This window comes from Cimex lectularius, unplaced genomic scaffold (assembly GCF_000648675.2).
Source record: "Cimex lectularius strain Harlan isolate CLEC.00 unplaced genomic scaffold, Clec_2.1 scaffold281, whole genome shotgun sequence".
NCBI classification, from domain to species: domain Eukaryota; kingdom Metazoa; phylum Arthropoda; class Insecta; order Hemiptera; family Cimicidae; genus Cimex; species Cimex lectularius.
In genome coordinates, this window is record NW_019392843.1 from 109,975 (window position 1) to 123,917 (window position 13,943).

Sequence of the window (13,943 nt, forward strand, 5' to 3'; positions counted from 1 at the left end):
CCTCGCGTTCTACCATAGGATGACGTTCGATGTTAAATCAAGTTCAATTTTATTTATCTAACTATGAAAAAACTAATTTACTGTACAATATATATCTGACAATTATATAAATATTCGTGTTTTTCAAAGATTCAAAGATTGTTGTACAATACAAGATAAATAAATTTAAGCACTGTCTTCGGAAATAATTTGTTGTCCTGCGTGAATTACTGCAGGAGACCATAAAAGAACCCGGATTTTTTTTAATGCCATTTAATTCCTTATAATCATCTGGATTTATTAGGTTATTGCGAATACCCTTGAGCGTGAAGCAAAGCATTATTATACTCTTACATTGATTGTACCGTTCGTTCATTGTCAAGTTGCTCGACCATGGGCTTGCCGGAAAAATGTACTTTCAGCTCATTTCAGCAATGATCAAGTTACCCTTAATTCACAATACTTCAAAATTGCGCTCAAATATTATCAGAGTTTTAAAAATATTGACCAGTTTATCCTACGAAACTCTCGCGATCTGTACTATGTATCTCGGCAGGCCCTTCTTATAACCTTGTACATGGAATGTTAGGAATTTGATCTTTTCTTGATAATACTTTTTTTAGTTTTTGGAAGGGAGCATTTTTGAAACTTTTAATGATGCGAAACGTTCTAAGTGAAGTGTGGTTTCGGAACAAAAGAAACCGAACAATTCCGCGATCGACGCTCTGGCGTCTCGCCACGCCCTGTTTATAACCTTATCGTCGAATCATAGTAATACGATCTTTTTAATCAATGCCATATTTGTAGTTTTTTTGAAGACACCTTTTTGAAATCTACGAAGATGTTCTAAAAGTATGTTTTTTACCTCGAAACAATCATCGTTTGCTTTCGACGATTCTGTTTCGCCTTGCTTATAACCTTAACGTTGCTCAAATCACAGTAAATGTCTTCGAATGTTATTACAGCAATGGAAATGCTTAATCTCTGACGGTGCAATAGGTACAAGGTATCTGGGAACACTTTTATTTGATTTTTTCTCTCGTCCCATCTTATCTAACAAATTTTTTCCTTGGTCTTAATTTATATATAATTAACAAACAGGATGTCAAACGAGAACAGTTATATAATTGACTGGATGTTTTCATCAAGCATGGCCCCAAACCTGAAAACATATTTCCCGATGTCAGATAAACATTATTATTTATTACACAATTAAATGAACTTGTTAACGTTAAAAATGATCTACTTACAGATCCATAGGGAGACGACAGTTCTCACAGGACAGACCTTGACTGTTCTAATTCACAAGGGGAAGGCAAATAGGCAGAGTAAAAACTGAAATTAGCCCAAAGGTCAAAATCCGAGACACAATTTAAAGAGAAAAGAAAAAAATAATAAAAAAAAGGATTACGACACTGGCCCGGTTAATAAAACGTAGCCGTATCGAATCCACAATGGAAACCGACTTAAACTTCTGCCGGCTCAAATCCGATTCAAGGTCCGTAAAACAAAGATGTGGACCAAGGTGAAGTCCTTCCGTGGAACTTAAATACGACCGGGCCAACGGTATTTACCTTCCCCCTCATATCTCTGGTTTGTACGGCACACAAGTGGTATCTTACGCCGGAGATAAACACCGTGGGAGCAACAGGGTCGTATTTCAACTGGGGGCAAACTACTTTATTAACCTGTAGGACTAATGTGATAATAGTGTTTATAGAACGAAGTCTAAATTTTGAGCAAATACGACACATACTACAACCTGGGGTTAAATTCTTAACAGTAACTAATCCATCTAAATATTTAAAAGCTTAAAAAATATAACAATACGAGAGTGAAGAAAAGATGAGAATCATTAATTGGATAAGCAATCCAAGTACGTCCTTACAAGATTTGAAAAACGGAAACTCCAGAATACATCAAAGGAAGCAGGAAAAGACTCAGAAATCCAACAAGTTTCTTGAAGGGGCACTGGAGACTCGTGGGCATCTGAGGATCATCAGCGTTAAACATATTCTGCAAGGAAAAAGAGCTGAAAATGGAAACGCTTTGCTTCAATAGAATGTGTCTTTGGGAGCTACAATACATTCCTTGAAGAATTAGAATCCACCAGCAGTAGGTATATAACCTCTTGAACCTCGCACAGTTCACCAACCTGAATGTACCCATCGCCTCGCCATTACTGATTAACAAAATGAGCATATTGAAAATAAAAACAAATTTTGATCAGAAATTAATTGCTATCGTACAAAATTGATTTAATTTGGTCGTTTCATCATATTGGACGGCTTATTCTATGTGTTCTGGTCTATCAAGTGCGGTTTCGGCTTTTCACCATCTTCATTAATGCGTCACTGTTATTACCTCACTCTGCTTACAACTCTGCTTGACGATAAAAGACTGGGGTGAAAGGTCTGAAAATAGAAGGCAAACAGATTGGTATCTGTCCTGAGAACCAAGCTGTTCTTAAAGCATTGGCATCACCATACGTGCAGTACGGGACTGTTTGAGTGTACTGAGAGAAGTACTACTAAAGAAAAAAACTGTTTCCTAGGGCACATGGACCATAAATGCCACGAAGAGGCTGATCATCAGCAGAACCAGTAGTACAAAATCCTTCTTTTTCCATAAAAAAAGGACCCTTGCTGTATAGGTCATGTTAAAAATACCTAGTGGAACAATACACCAAAGAGCAGGCAAAATATTACGCTAAGAAGAGAAAGGAGGAAATCTCGCCTAAACTTAATTCATACCTGCTGCATCAAGGCCAAAAAAACTCAGAATCATTGCAGGTCCCTAAAACTGGACATTGCCAACTTAATAAACACAGATTTCTACTCAGGGGTTTAGAATACCTGACTTCCCTAAATATATAGAAGCCATTATCAAGGTTCTGGAGTCTAGTAACAAGATAGATAGTAAGCTATAATCTATAAGTGGATGAGCACAGTAGTCCCGTTTCGGTGGTTGCAGCCTCTTAAGACAGACCTGAAGACCTAATGTCAATCGCGTCTGACAGACCACAAGAGGAACTCCCAAAAAATAGATTTTAGCTTGCTGAAAAATAATTTAGAAATCGTGGCGTCTCAAAACATCCTTCGCTTATAACGTACAAAGTTTTAGAATGTAGAAGTAGAAAGAAAGAGGCGCTCTTTTAAAAACTAAAAAGGTCGGATTAACAAGAAAACACCACGTTACTCCGACTCGATGGTTGCGATTATAAATTGTTTAATAAGAGAAATTAAGTTTATAAACAGGGCGAGCCGAGACGTATTGTGTCGATCACGAAGGTTTCGCAGGAGAATCTTGGCCTTCCTCAGGTAGTCTCGAGGGGAGAAAAACCAGAATTCATACACTGGAAAATGAACTTCTTCGTCCATTATCATAAAACAGTAGTCAGCAGTCACAAAAACAATTTTAATCAGGTTTTGCCTATCTACCCTAGTGGTAAGTCAGGGTGTCAGTAGGGCGAGGCAGGAATAGAACTAAACGCTGAAGATGGTTAAAACCTGAACGTGTCTACTAGGCCAAAATAGAGAATTTAACAATCAAAAATTCTGCAAAAACATAGATCAGTAATTTTAATTTTAGTTTTAATCAATAAAATAACATATGTAGTGAAATAGGTCATTAGTAGTTATACATTTATTCTTGGTTGCTTGTCAGGTTTCTCATCCTGAAGGACAGATTCTCTGTACGTTGTACTTGTTGGCATTGATCCTAGTTTTAGAACTTCTCGGAACAACATTAGAACGAAAATCCCGTCGTTGCGACAGCGGATTTGTTTTGTAACGAACCCCGAGTGGAATTGGAAATAAAATTTCCGTCTAGACTTGCACATGGCTGAATCACTTTCATTTGCATTCGGGAAGGGGCCGTAAAAGATAATTAAATCATCTCATTAGTCCAGATCTTTTTAAGTGTTTACAGCTTTTAGCCAGTAATGACTTTCCGTCGAACATTCGTCTGGTGGTATTCCGGAAAAAAAAATCACCTCATTGGACAAATTTGCTGATGGAATTGGTTTCTTAACGGGTGCTACGTGTGTCTCGTTTAGACAACTTCCCGCTGACCTGAGATTCGAGACTTCTTTTTTTTTCTTCGGTCAGATATAAGTCCTACTTTACATTCCTGCCTATCTAGCAAGGGAAATCTTTAAGCGGTAGCTCTGACGCCTTTTCTCCTTTCTTTACGAAACATCTTGGGAATTCCATCGAGAAAAATGCCTCTTGGGAAAAGGTTTTTTTGCAGCCTTTTGGTACGTGTTGAAATATTTCCGGCTGATTTGTAGCACTCCAAATTTGCCACGTCCCAAATAAGTTGTATAACTCAATTTACAAGCCCCGATAGAATTTATCGTACGAAGCAAATCAAACCCACTTCCAAGCTCTAGACACCCTGGGGAGTTGCACGTGCATCCATGTCGTATGCCTAATTGTATCTTCATCATGAGTGTTCAACGTAATGTATCTAATAATAAAAAGAAAATTACAGTTTATCCTGAATGAAATCAAACAATTTCAGACCATTAATCATTTCCAAACAACCGATGAACACCTAGAAAAATTCCAGTCGTTACACAAAATGGAAATTTTCTTCCAACTACTGGCAACACTCGAAGACGGAGTACGTGTGATGCAAGAATGATTTGAAAATACTAATGGTCAAAATCGTATGCAAGCCTGCATACCGAACTGACAAGCCAAAGAAAAGTAACCAAATGGAACCCAGACGACACTTGTCTTCGCTCTCCTGATGTGCTTCTATTTTCGTTTTTATGGTCTTTTCTGGCCAATAACATTTTTAGTTTTGGACGGGAGATCTCATTGAAAATTATTGTAATAAGATGTGAAATGTTCTAAGCGAAAGGCGAAGGGTTTTTACCTCGAAAAACTTTCATCGTTCGCAATCAACAAATTTGTCTTGGCCCTGCTTATATTCTTATCGTCGTGCTGTAATAACATAGTTTTTTTTGTCAATACTTTTTTTCTTTTGTAAGGCCCCTTTTTGGTTAATTTTGTCGATTCGAAACGTTCTACAGAAAGGAATTTTGCCTCGAATCAAATTATATTTGCGATCGACGCTGGCGCATATAACCGGACGTAACGCAAATGTAACGTGGTCTTACCTGGTTAATGCGATATTTTGTTTTTGTAAGGGTGCCTCTTTCAAAACCACGAAGATGCAACAAGTTAAAAGCAAAGGTTATTAAGGTTATTAGGACTCGCCTGCCCTGCTTATATGTATATAATCAGGGTTATAGCCATAACTTCTTGTATCATAGTAATATGATATTTTCTTGTCAATGCTAAATGTTCAGGTTTTGGATCGCGCCTCTTTGAAATCTACGAGGGTGCAAAATGTCCTGAGCAAAGATTTTTTTACGGTTCGCGAACTATAGCATCTTGCCTCGTCCTGCTTTATGAAAAAAGAGTAAAAGTAATAAAATATAATGGGCCTATAATTTTTTAAATATATTTTTAAGAGTAAAATTCATTGATTCGTTCACCACTATATATTACGAAATTTGTTGCAATTATTCCATCCACATTTCCCACTCTGACTCACGTTGTATGCAGAACCTTCGAACCGGTCAAGTGAGCGTCAAATTCTTGAAGAAAATCGGGCCTCGAGCGGACGTAATTCGGTAGTAATTAATACAAGAGTGGTTCTCAGAATGGTGGGGACCGGTTTTGCATGTATTTACTACATTCCATCCTCGCGTTCTGCGAAAGGGCGTACGACGAAAATCGCGAGGTGTCGCGCTGTCACAGCCCCACCGGCAATGAATGCCGGTCCTGGATGGAAGATAACTTCTGCAAAACCCTTTGTGTCATTCTATTGAGGGACTTAGAATTTTTGACAAAGCCCGTTCGGATGGAGGCTAATCCCATCTGATTGAGACACCAGCAGTGCCGCTTTTTTTCCTCTCTCAATATTAAACACTATATTAAAGCCCACCAATTTTTAAATGAAAAACATTGATTAACATTAAAAAATAGATGTTTTTACATTAAAATATCGATAAAATTTAAGCAAATAATGTATAGGGGTTATTCCCGAATGCGTCAAACTTCAAGGGGTATTTCTATAGCCAAAATGCAGCAAAAATCTTGCTCTTGACTCCGGTCTTATTTTGAATAATAATATTATTGTGGCTGTGTGTTTATTTTTGCGTTAATACTCGTTATTTGTCCATAAAAATGGCTATATTTTCTGAACCCTTTCTTAAAGCAAATATGAGCACACTGATAAAAACTTAATTAAATATATCATTAGGAAAACATACCATGTCGATCGTACGTTCTAATTCCCTTTTATTTGTAACAGCTATTGTACTGCGGATAATTACAGAAGCGGTATCTTAAGCAAGTGGGGAACTTGCAACAAATTTTTCAATAAGCAACTTTCGCGAAATAAATTTTTTGTTCGAAAAAATTTTTATGCTCTTTAAACTATAAAATCCGTCTTACTAAAAACAAATTTTTCTTCATTTAATTTGAGATGTTTTTTAAATTTAAAATAATTTGGCGCTTAAAAACCATATGAAGTTGAGTAGAATTTAAGTAAAAAATTAAATAAAATCAACTATAAAAATAAAAATTCTTCTTTGAATTTGAAATTTTTTAAAATATAGTTTTTCCGTCATATTAACCTTTTTAATTTCAAATTAATTAACTCTAAATTTAAATGATTTTTCTATTATTTTTTTTAAATTCCAAGTTAAAAGTTTTAATTACAAATGAACCCTTTTTGATGTTTACGTAACCTTTTTTAATTTTAACTTAATCCTTTCTCTAAAACAACAAATACTATGAGATTTTATGAAATGTAAGCATATCAAGAAAAATGCCTGTGTATTTTATTTTTTTATTTTACTGACATTAAAAGAATATCATTTGACTTTAAAAAATCTATAAAAAGAAGAACATTTATTTTATATTTAATTTTGAAAATTTAATTAATTTTCCTATTTCTTTAAAGAGCCCAAATATTCTGTATTACAAAAATTTGTAAATACCCAGGAATTTTAATTGGCAAGCTTATATTTCCACCCATCTTCTACGAATTATTGCATTAAAGAAATGGTTTATTTGAGATTTTAAAAAAAGCTTAATTTGATGCGAAAAAGAGTTAATTTGACGGAAAACAGCTATAAAACATTAAATCGGATTATTTCGTTAGTCTTAATTTTTTAAAGAGTTTATCTCCATAAAAGCAATGTAAATAATTCTTGAATTAGTGTATTATTACAATCTCAGGAGTTAATAGTACATTTATAAGGAAAAACCATAATGTGCATACGATTCTATATAATTATTTCATTTAAGTGAAAATAGTTCTCACAATTTCAACAATATAACAATATATCTGATTAAATAGAAATAATATTATAAATAATTCTCATAGTCGCAATATAATAGGAATAGGTCCCATATTCACACGAAATATGAATATAAAATAAACCAATACTCATTTTCACATGTAACCTTATTCCCAAGGTTTCAATATCGAAAGAAAAGTTGAAACTATTCGCACACACAAAAATAAGTCAAATAAAAGTTATTCTCATAATTTAACTATATTCGCTATACAATGGCCTGCTCGTGGCATTTCTTTCTTGGTTTATTGTCCAAAAATCTTAGATCGGGACTTTCTCGTGTAGTGCCATTAAATAAAGCGTGCATTTTATGACTATTCGGAGATCGTGAGATGCCATCTGGTGTGACGTAGGTTTTAGAAAAACATTTTCTTTATCGTGCCAACGTTTCGATCTTTATTGAGATCATTGTTGTTGAGAGACAACACGACAGACAAGAATGACACATCTATACGGAAAACAAACACGTTGAGCCCTGAAGATGATCTCAATAGAGATCGAAACGTTGGCATGATAAAGAAAATGTTTTTCTACACGTCACACCAGACAGCATCTCATGATCTCCGAATAATCATTGCCTAAGGTTACTAAATACCACACATACATTTTATAGTGATATCTCGAAATATGAAGAGGTTCGGTGTTGTAATTTCTTGAGGACAGAGATCTTGATACAACAACCTTGAAGTAGAAGAATGAATGGTTTAAGGAATAATTGAAATTAATACCGTCTAATAAAACAAAAGTGTAAAACAGTTTAATATGAGAAATCATGGATTTGTAAATGTTTTCTGCCTTCCTTGAACGAGTAGCAATATTTAGCAATCTTTCTGATCAGATCGTAAATCAAGGCTTAATAAAGTGGTAGACGCTCTACCGAAATCATAAGTACATCCCTGGACTACGATCGAGAAATTTTAACGATCCTGAACCATTCCAAACCGGATCTTTTTTCGTGACGGCCGGAATAAAAGGGATCGGACCCTCGGAACGGCGATTGCCCCTGTTGGCTCATTTAATTAGAAGAGCACAGGAGGAAGGATTGGCCCTCACATCCTCAGCAGCCACCTTGGTTTATATTACTCGAGCCCTTCCCATGACGATCCGGCTAAAGGATTCCATCTAGGGTTTCACGCCCTATTCCACGGATCGGGTTAAGAAAAAAAACCTTCTCGAAAAGGAATGCGACGTTTTTGGCAAAAGTCTGGAAAGAAACCGACGCTTTCCCACGGCTCCATCTACTTCCTCCTGTTCCCCATTGTTTTTCCACAATTGCGCCGTGGCGACCTTCTCCGTCCTTGCTCGTCCGCCCTACATCTGATACCGAGCCGTGGATTCTATGGCCTTGGTTTAAAATTGAAAATTTCCCATGATTAGTGTTCGGACGAGGCACTGAACAGTCCACCCGACTTCCTTGATGAGTCAGAGGAAACTTTAATCCGCGTATTTGGAATCCCCCAAAAATCCAATAAAAATATTTATTTAAATCGATTTAGAATCAACATTCAGCAGTTGTTTGTTGAGCATGTAAACAGTTTTAAACTGGCAAAATAGTCGTGGGAGGCCATGTACACAACTGGTATCAGTCGTCGAAAAATAAAACGATATCAGAGAGAATAACATAGAAATACATCATGGTACAACTTAATGACAGTCTAGGAAGAAAACGGGACAAACGATCGGGTCGTCCGATTGGAAGAGCAGGTTACAAAAAAAAAAGGAAAAGGTAAAACAAAAAGATCAGGTTAACGACACAAGTTAGGCCAAGGTAAAGCTTCGATACCACGGAAAGAAAATAAATTAGAAAAAAACCTATTCCTTCTTTCCATCTGAGGCCCATTTAAATTAACAATTATTTTCGAATCTACTATCTAAAAGCTGAAAACGTACAAATTAGAGGTCACACGTGATTATTTATTATCAAAACATAGTTAAATTGTTTAGAAGAGATGATTTCGTTAGGAGATAACATTACAAAGAAGTTATAGATTGTTAAATTATTTCTATTTTCAGTTAATTTATTAGAATGAATGTAATTTATTAGTGTAAAAGGAAGGATAACCCCGCCCCGAGGAGTATACCGCACTCTGGGGTGTCAATGTGACTAGACTAATATGTTTATGGTGATGTATATGTAGATGCATAGAATACGTGTGTGTATGATGTAAGAATTTGTCAGTTGACAATCTGAGCTACGAATGAGAGGACATTTTAGGACATCGACTTAGTTTTCCTACAGAAGCATTGAGTCAGTTATGAATCGAGACGCAGATTGAAAAATACGCGTCAAAAACAGCAAAAATAAGTAATAGCACGCAGAGGGTGCATCAGCTTTTTGACAGCCGTTAAACTTCCCACATTATTATCATTATTTTCTTTCCTGTACTTTAGTGTAGTCCTTTAATGTACTTACTCATAATTAGAGTGATACGGTTAATAATATTATCGGGAAAAAGAATTACAACAGCTTTAAACAAATTGAATCGTGAAAAGGCCACGGGGTCGGCTGTTCGCGCGGGATTGAATAGAAAATTAAGGGCAAGATTATAATACGGTGACAGCCGGTGCATAAATAAATGTCGTACAATTTTATGAGGTTGGGAACAAAAGTGTGCAATCATTTATTCCCGTGTTTGCAAGGTGCGTTGTTCAGAGATCGTCCGAAAACAAGAATACGGGCAGTCAGTTGAGAAATCCAAAAAGAGAAGAGAAGAACCCTTAAGAAAAAGGGCTACCATTAAACATAATTGATATAATGATTTTTTCAAGGGTGTGGTGACGACCTATTGTTCGATGAAACTTTATGGAACAATAGATCCACTTATTAAGGGACTGAGGTTTGTAGGTGTTGGGTAATTACAAGCAAACCAATTTTTAATAAGGTTTTCTTGGTAAGAGTCGACGTAGAGGTTACTGGACTTTTATATCAGGTAAAAATTTGTTTTGATTAAAACATTAAAACAGACGTTACAAACTGTTATCACCACTACTCGACAGAGGATCCAAACTTTCACTTAATTAAAAAAGATTAATATACTCCATGGTTCTCAAAACTATGTGGACTTCTGGGAAGCTCTCTGGGAACTCTTGGAGGTCAACCAAGCATTCCAACTCCCAAAGCATCCAAAGATTCCAATCAAAAGTCTTATGACAAAATTGTTAACGGAGACATGAAGTGAAGTAGTGTCAATCCGTTCAAACTATCAATTTTTTTTAATTTATTTTAGAGAACATTCCCCTGTCCGAATCGGGTTTTAGTAGTTCTTGTTATCATTTGAATTATTGTGCTTTATAACCGATTTTTTTACATTATTGTGTATAGGAATACACAACTGAAACAACAATTGATCAAACTTGCCTCTAATAATTATTCTAACAATTTGTACTGTTTTATATTTTGCTGCCTTTTATATAACCTGCAGAAAATTTACGGTAGCCAAAAACCCGATCGTTTCGCTAATATGATAATCATCAGAACATAATTTTTGTACCGTGCGAAAGTCGTTGATCTTCGTTTCCACACTTTATCTCTATAAAAAATAGTCAACATCCACTTAGATATCGTATCGATCAAATATTTTTATTTGACAACTAGATAATCTTCTCTATCTTAAAATATCCCAGAAAATTTACAAAACAAAACCCTTCTAAAAGTGATTATCCTGTTTTATATAAGGCAGTAACAATTATCATAGAAAACGTTTTTGATACTCCACTATAGGCCCAATGGTCGAAATTGAAATACAAAAAGCCATCTCCAATAACCAATAACCGGTTAATAAATCGCTCCGTGAGATAACCCTTTCGGTTTTAATTGATACATTCTTTATGACAGGCTTGATGTTTAATGTTTTATTTAATAGAGCTGAGAAATATTATCAGCAGGTGGGAAAGAATAAGCCGTCTCCTTCCTCTGAAACCTCTCGAACTTTGAACATCCTCGCGTCACATGACTGAAAGAAAGGCCCTTCCTTAAACACAGAACCCGTTTATCCCGTGGGACAGTAAGCCAGGTAGGTCTCACCTACCATTTGCCGGTGTCCGATGTCTGGACCATTGTAAGATTTCTCCTTCCCACACAAACGCGCCGGCATACATCAGAACAGACATATATATATCTTTTTTTAAGGAAAAAAATATAAAAAATCTTTTTTTCTCCAATCCATTTCTCACAGATCCGTTGGCGAAACTTTTTTGCCGTTTCTTTTTATTGAGGAATTAAAATGATAGCCAATTATGATAAAGCGTTATCAGATTTTTTAAAGCAAATCTTTGAAGTGATTTACTTACAGCAAAAACAGATTGTTCATCAAAAAAATAAATATTTTATAGACAGAAAAAGTCATATCCGTATACATCATAATCATATACATAAAAAACGACCTGGTTTTTGCATGAAAAAGTGGGCAAATTTCAAAATGCATATGTTATCAGCCTTTTAAGTCACAGATCTGTGCTAGGTCTTATTTTTAAGAAAGTTTTACGCTGAACAATTTTAAAAGTTTTCCTAGCTTCAGCGTTCATCAGTTAATTAAAAAATTCGGGAATAAATTAATTTTTGCACTTTTTACGAAAGCTTTAAATTGTGCCCATGGGGCCAGAAAATCGTATTTGAAGCGGCGGCCTATAGGATTCGATAGGAAATTTTAATAAGCTTTCAATTGGTCATCTTCTACTTTGCCCGATCTGTCAACCGTTTTCGAGTTATTCGCGATTTTTGCGCAAAAACATAGTTTTTACGTGATCATGGAAAAAACCGATCCTCTCAATCCCGATTTTCAAGAATGCATAAATTTTGAACTGTCTCGTTTTCCTAAATTTTACGCTGTACAAATTTTGTTCCGAGATCCTTTTCAAAAAACTGTGCAGGAAAACGACAATTTTTAGTTTTTCTTACTTTGTCTTTTGGGATATAAATGATTCTGCTGCCGATAACCACTTGTTCACATCTTCACGGAAATTCGACTTTCCTTCCCATTTCGCAGGTGATGTGGCAGTTTGGCTTCGAATAACGTATTGAAACAATAAGTTTATGTGTGTTAAAATCAGGAGAGGGAGAGGGAGGAGGGGGGAGAGAGAGAGAGAGAGAGAGAGAGAGAGAGAGAGAGAGAGAGAGAGAGAGAGAGAGAGAGTGGTACTTATTGAGTACCCGGCCAAATTTCAGGTAAATCGACCCCCCACATCAAGAGAAAATCTCGCCATTTATGTTAACCACATTGATTATCATTTACATATCAACACATAACCTATCAATTATTTATAATAAATGGACCCCAAACCGACCTACACAGATTTTTGTAAGCTTGGGGGAATTTTTCTTTCTGTTTCTCGCAGAAATTAAAGTTTAAAAAAAGACCAGTTCAGGGAAAGATTTTTTCCTAGTTTTGAATTATAATATTGAATAAATGTTTTAAATATTAAAGGAAACGGAAGAACAGTCGTGAGCTACAAAGGGAAATTCGTGTGAGGGAACAAGATAGCAATAAACTTCTAATAGCGGGCCTCACGTTAATTGAAAAGTAAAAAACGTGATCGTAAAACCTGGCCAGGAGTTCACGAATTCCTTTAGCTTTAAGCACCTGGTAGCATTTTGGTATTTATTTGGTTGTAGTCAATTTGTGGACAAACGGTAGGGTCGGACTTATAAAAGGGAAGGAAAGTAAATAAAACTTACTGTCGGTGAGTTAGTTTCGTTCAGGCTCGAGTAGCTGGAAGACCTGCTCAGGCTTGAATAGCTGGCCGTCGAGCTAAGGCTAACAGTATCGTGCGACCTCTGCCTGTAAGGGCTCAGCTGCACATGCTTCAGCATTCTCCTGGAAGTGAAAACAGAAAATAAAAAACTTATATTTTTATTGTAGGTATATGTTGAAAACTGAAGTTTGGGCGAAGCTCGTGATGTCTGTAATAACTTTGACCGAACAATTAAATTGTAAATTTACAAGGTAAAATTAAAACTCTCGCTTCAGTTATTTTCGAATATTAGCTTTACAAAAATATGTGACGCCAGTTCATATTTGATAACGTAAACAATTGCGTGACAGCATAAATATTTTTGTAGAAGACGCGTATAAACTAGAAACTCGTAAGTTTTAATTCTGATAGCGATATGTAGTTTCTCGGCCGTCTTGGCATAAGGGAGAAAGTTAAAAATCTAATATATGTTTGACTAAATAAAGATAAAATTGGTTTACTTCAACGGCTCGATCATATTGTTTCAATAATTATAATTTATTCTTTAAATCTGTAGTAGAATTCGTTACTCTTGTTCATAGTAGTTTATTAATTATTAATTTGTTGTTTAACTTTTGTGGGTTTTGTAATATTTTTTAACTGGAAGAAAGGGAGAGAGAAACCAGAGAGAGAGAGAGGGAGAGAAAGTGAAATAGAGAGTGAAACACAAACAGAGAGAACAAGAGAGAAAGAAAGAGAGAAAGAGAAAGAGAGAGAGAGAGAGAGCATGTGAGAGAAAACCTGAGAGAGAGAGAGAGAGCATGTGAGAGAAAACCTGAGAGAGAGAGAGAGAGAGAGAGAAAGAGAGAAAGAGAGAAAGAGAGAGAGAGAGAGAGAGAGAGAGAGAGAGAGT

General features: G+C 35.7%; 1 protein-coding gene across 3 annotated transcripts in view; it reads right to left on the reverse strand.

Annotated features, from left to right (window-relative positions):
- The window catches only part of LOC106667900, an 83,581-nt gene that overhangs the window by 24,590 nt on the left and 45,048 nt on the right, over positions 1–13,943 (reverse strand). For all 3 annotated transcript variants that reach the window (XM_014396158.2, XM_014396157.2, XM_014396156.2), the window contains one exon: positions 13,035–13,173. In XM_014396158.2, coding sequence (XP_014251644.1) covers positions 13,035–13,169 — 135 coding nt within the window. In that variant the 5' untranslated portion in view covers positions 13,170–13,173. The remainder of the gene's footprint in view (positions 1–13,034; positions 13,174–13,943) is intronic.